Source organism: Dendrobium catenatum, unplaced genomic scaffold (assembly GCF_001605985.2).
Source record: "Dendrobium catenatum unplaced genomic scaffold, ASM160598v2 fragScaff_scaffold_1676, whole genome shotgun sequence".
Taxonomy (NCBI): Eukaryota; Viridiplantae; Streptophyta; class Magnoliopsida; order Asparagales; family Orchidaceae; genus Dendrobium; species Dendrobium catenatum.
Genome location: NW_021320138.1, coordinates 1,549,416 through 1,554,927, shown reverse-complemented (window position 1 = coordinate 1,554,927; position 5,512 = coordinate 1,549,416). Strand labels below are relative to the sequence as shown.

Here is a 5,512-nt window from a genome sequence, read left to right as displayed (position 1 = left end):
ATTAATGCTACCATCCCAAACTTGAATATTCAAGCTGAAGAACAGTCCACTTCTTCCACCTCCCTTCTGGCTTCTTCCGTTAAGCCATCTACAAGCATTAACTCTCCAAATAAATTTGATATTCTTAGTACCCATACAGATTTGGATACTATGGAGAGAGAGGATTCTAGTGCTGATTTAGTTGGAAATGGAACTAAGCAGACAATTAAGGGTAAAAAGCAGGCTATCACTGAAACGTCCAAAAAATCTGCTAAGGGAAAGTAGAGTAAAAAATCCCAAGCCCTCCACATTTCGTGATGTCTCTTCCCCTCTTTGGAGTGTGGAATGTCAGGGGTTTTAATCGGCCTGACAAAGTATTTTGCTGCAAGCGTTTGATTCAATCATTAAAACTTGATATGCTATGTATTTTGGAAACTCGGATTCATGTCTCCTCTCTTATGGATTCATTTTTCGAATCTTCTCATCAGCTTTTTTCTAATGAAGATAGAGTTCACAATTTTGATTTAGTCTCTTCTGGGAGGATTTGGATAAAGTGGGATGCGAATAAGCTCACTTTTACTCCCTCTCTGATCACTTCACAGTTGATCAATGGGACTGTTAAGGTTGGTAATTTCTCCCCTTTTCAGTTATCTATTGTCTATGCTGCCAATAATGCGTGTGACAGGAAAGATCTTTGGGCTTCTATTTGTGCGGTTGCTCCCTCTGGTGATGTCCCCTGGGCTGTTATTGGGGATTTTAACTGTTGTCGTTATGCTTCTGATAAAATGGGAGGTTTGCCGCTTCATCACTCTCAATTAGTAGATATTAACAACATGATTTTTGTTAATAAGTTGGTGGATTTAAATGCGGTTGGCAGTCATTTTTCTTGGTATAATCAGCAAACTGTTAATCCGATTTTTATTAAGCTTGATAGAGCTCTAGTTAATGAGGATTGGATAAAGAATTTTCCTGATTCTTACAGCTCCTTCCAATCTCCATCCTGCTCTGACCATTCTCCTATTATTCTTCATCCGGGAAGAAGTTTTAAATCTAACCATAGATTCATGTTTAAGAATATCTGGACTAAATATGACAGTTATTGGAGTTTACTGTTAAATGCCTTTTCTAAGCCTATTATTGGAAATCCTCTTTCTCATTTCTGTTTGGTTCTCAGGCAGTTAAAAGGTGAAATTAAACATCACCAATGGGCTAATTCTAAATCTCTTTCTGTTGATTTGGATTCTCTGTATGTTCAGCAACAAAACTTATTGGATCAAATTCATCTTCACCCCTTGGAGTTGAATTTGACGGCTGCTCTTAAAAAGATTAATCTTAAAATTGCTGATGTTTCCTCTTCTTTTGCTAGCTGGGTTATTCAAAGAGCAAAACTTAATTGGCTACATCATGGTGAAGATGACCTTAAATTCTTGTATGCTAAGATTAGAAGTAGGCAAGGGAGATCTAAGTCCTTGACTAATCTTTTCTCTTGCAATCCTGATTTATCTAGAGAGGAGGTTCTAAGCTCCATTGTGGAGTATTTTCAAATATTGTATAACTCTTCTCCTCCTTCTAGGCCGGAGGAGTCTCTTATTCCTGTTGGTGATGTTCTCTCTGACAGTTTTGCTAATATTCTTATTTCACCTATTTTAGAGGCAGAAATCAAGGAGGCTGTTTTTAAGGGTTCTTCTAAATCCTCACCTGGGCCAGATGGTTTCAATTACCACTTCTACAAGTCTGGATGGCATATTATTGGGCCGCATTTGTGTAAAGCTATCAATGCCTTTTTTACTAAAGGATATCTTCCTAGTGGGATCAAAGCCACTGCTTTAGCTATTATCCCAAAACAGCATAATGCCTCTTCTATCACTGATTACCGGCCTATTTCTCTTTGTAACACCCTTTATAAAATAATTGCTAAAGTGATTCTGGTAGACTTAAACCTATGATGCCTAATATTGTTAAAGATACTCAAGCTGGATTCGTTAAATCTAGAATTTCCACTGACAGTATTTTGCTCGCTAATGATATCCTTTCTTTGGTATCCAAAAAAGGTGAACATAATATTTTTTGTGCAAAAATTGATATCAAAAAAGCTTTTGATTCGGTATCTCTCCTTGCTAGGTTGCTTCACAAAGGCTTCCCCAATACATTTATTAACTGGATTAAAGCATGTATTACTAATGTTAACTTCTCTGTGGTTATTGATGGTGCTTTAGAAGGTTACTTCTGTTCTACTTCGGGGCTAAGGCAAGGGTGTCCTTTGAGCCCTTACCTTTTCTGTATTGTCATGGATGCTCTTTCTAATTTGCTTGAGGCTAGAGGTTTTAAAGGTTTTAATGCTGAAAATTTCCAGCTCTCTCACCTTTTATATGCGGATGATGTTCTTATTTTTGGAGAAGCTACCATTGAGAACTGTACTCTTCTCTCCAATATTCTCAATGAGTTTGGGAATGCTTCGAGTCTTAAGGTGAATTATGATAAATGCTCTGTGATGTTCACTAAAAAGCAAAGGAATTAGGATTTGCTGTGCCAAGCTTTATCTATTTTTCATATTACTACCAAGATATCTTATCTTGGAATTCCTATTGCTTTCAATAGATTGAAAGTCGCTGATTATTTTCCTTTGATGGATAGTATACACAAAAAGTTCAACGATTGGAAGGCTAATCTTCTTTCTCTAGCTGGCAGACTTCAATATCTTAAATTCACAATACAAAATACTATTGCTTATTGGATCAGAGGATCTATTTTGCCTAAAACTGTTTTTAAGTTGTTCAAGAAAACTTGCTCTAGATTCCTGTTTTTTGGTGATATTGATTGCTCCAATAAGCTTCATATGGTATCTTGGGATAATGTTTGCAAGCCTAAATCCAAAGGAGGGCTAGGTCTCCCTTCTTTATTTGCCATTCAGTTTGCTTTTAACTGCTCTATTATCTACAGAATGTATAATAGTTCTTCTCCTCTAGCTGTTTGGCTATCTACTCGCTACACCTCTCCGTGGAAACCTCCGCCGCCTCTTGCAAGTAAATTCTGGCTTTCTATTTGTAAAACTGTTGTGTTGGTAAAGGATAATTTCAGATTTTCTATCACACCAACTGCTCCTATTGCTTTGTTTTGGGACAATTGGTGTGATAAGCATTCATTGTGTGACTTATTTGGCAGTGAGATCTTAAGCTGGGTGCATTTATCTTTGCTGAGAAATTATATTGTTTATGGTGTTTGGAATTTACCTGTTGATTTGCCTCATAATATTAGGGATTTCATTTTGAGCTTTCCTATTCTCAATAGCTCTGGTCCCTGTTTAAGATGGAATGAGTTGGCTAAGGTTAAATTCAGTGATTTTTTGGAGGAATTCTATAGCTCTTTTCCGGCATGCCCCTGGGATACTCTTGTCTGGCATCAAAAATATAGTCTAAAACACTCTGTTTATGTGTGGCTTGCACTGGTAGGTGGCTTAAAAACTCAAGATGCATTGAGAATGCGCAACATCTATGTGCCTGAAATTTGTTCTTTATGTCATAATGAGCCGGAATCTGTTAATCACTTATTTTTCGAATGTCCATATGGGTTTGCTGTGCTTGAGTCTCTCCTTCCTGCCACTAGAGAATTTCTGTTAAGGCCCACTGTTCTTCATCTTTTGCAATGGTTGGATTCGGATTTTGTGGGTACTTCTCTTTATAAGCAGTTTTGTAAGCTGGTTGTATGTTGCACTATTTACTATATTTGGAGAGAACGTAATAGCAGGAGATTTGCTAATGAATATAATAGTATTAATTCCCTTAAAGCTGCTATTAAAAGGGTGATTAATATTAAAATTGCGAAATGGAAAGACAGAGAGCTGGTTGTGGGCAATATCTGTTAGTGAAACTGGTTTTTTCCTTATTGAAGCTGTGCTGGACTGGTTAGACTGGATGGTTGGCTGGGTGTTTTTTTTTTGTAGCCAGGACGATGATGATGCTCCGTGTTTTGAATATGTTCTTCCTTCCCCTTGGACGGCCTTTTGGCAACCAGGGGAATGCTTTTTCTCAGCCAAATTTTATTTCTCTGAGTCCTCGGCATACGGGTTCTGGAGCTTGGATCTTTCGTCTCCTTTTGCTGCCTGCTCCATTATGTTGATTTCTTACATATGCTGGAAGACTGTTTGTTTCTTTTACAGGTCCTTCAATTTTGCTGCAGCACTATTTGACGCTATCGGGGCTTCTCAGTGGGGAGATTCGGTTGCTGTGATCAAGTTCTACTGTAACTTTTACCACTTTTTTGAGTACTTTTTTGTGTATTTTGGGTGGTATAGTTGGGGTTTTTATCTCTGTCCTACATAAGTTTTTGTTTTTTGCTTATGTATGATAGTCTTTACTTGTAATCTTTTTACTTGTAATTGTTCCTCTAATTTTAATATAGGGGCTTAGGCCCAAATTTTCCAAAAAAAAAAAAAAAAAAAAAAAATAGCCCAAAATTTACAAAAAAAAAAAAAAAAAAAAAAAAAACCATAAAATCTTATTTGAATCTTATTCGCATATCTGAGAGTTCTAATCTAATTTTAAATTTAATTACAATCATGTCAGATAATTTTGTCAAAAATGAATTTTTTAAGAAAAATTTCTCAATTTTTTTAATTACTTGTGTTTACAAAGTCAAAAATTTCAACTTTAATATAACATCACCACGAACATTGATTTCTTCTTCGCGTGTGCGAGAAAAAGAAAACCTTGATTATTTTACTAGATAAAGCTGGAAGAAAGCAACTTGAAGAAGCAGAGGCAGAGCAACCATGCTCCTTGAAAATGTCAGCAGCTGTGATAACAAGTAAATCAAAACAACTAGGCTTACTTACATTAGTTCTTCCTTCTCTTCCCACCCCAGTTCCCTTCCCTTTTACTCCCCTTCTCCGCTGTTCTCTTTCTGTCTCAGCTTCGCCAATCCCATCACAATTCCTTCTTCTCACATGAATTCCAACGTCCGGCCATGGCTTCCTCCCTCTAAAGCAATAAATATATAAATGTTCAAACATATAGCAGTTAATATATCATGTAATTCATGTTTAATCTTATCATATCATATAAGTTATATCCTCATCACATATCGCAGGTCCATATCAGTACACGTACCATTTAAGCCTAGCTACATGTCAATCATATGATTAATCAATCCTATCATTAGTTAATCAATCACGTATATTGTATCTCACGTAACATCAGCTTTATCAGTTGTATATTATTAGTTAATTTATCATTTTTATATCTATCATATCATATATGCAATAATTTATATTATAATGTATGCATATTTATGTTGAATTCAACAAGGCAAGACATCTAGCTTTTAAAATGGTGTTTTGAATATCTTTAACCCAAACTATCCACTAGTTGATCATATTTATTTAACTTGATCCCCAACTTTAAACTAATTGGTCATCAGTCTTTATATTGTCATCTTCAATCATAAATTCTAAAACAATTATTAGGTAACATTCAATAAATAAAGAGTTATCACACTCTATCTATCAGCATAATTCAACCAACCACTTTCAATCTAA

General features: G+C 35.8%; 1 protein-coding gene across 1 annotated transcript; it reads left to right on the top strand.

The window, feature by feature from the left end:
* The first annotated feature begins 296 nt into the window (after window positions 1–296).
* LOC110096820 lies at window positions 297–4,206 on the top strand. The gene is made up of 5 exons (XM_020822943.2): window positions 297–1,869; window positions 2,199–2,446; window positions 2,543–3,836; window positions 3,920–4,042; window positions 4,136–4,206. The coding sequence occupies exons 1-5, from the start codon at window positions 297–299 to the stop codon at window positions 4,204–4,206; spliced, it is 3,309 nt and encodes a 1,102-aa protein (XP_020678602.2).
* The last annotated feature ends 1,306 nt before the right edge of the window (window positions 4,207–5,512 follow it).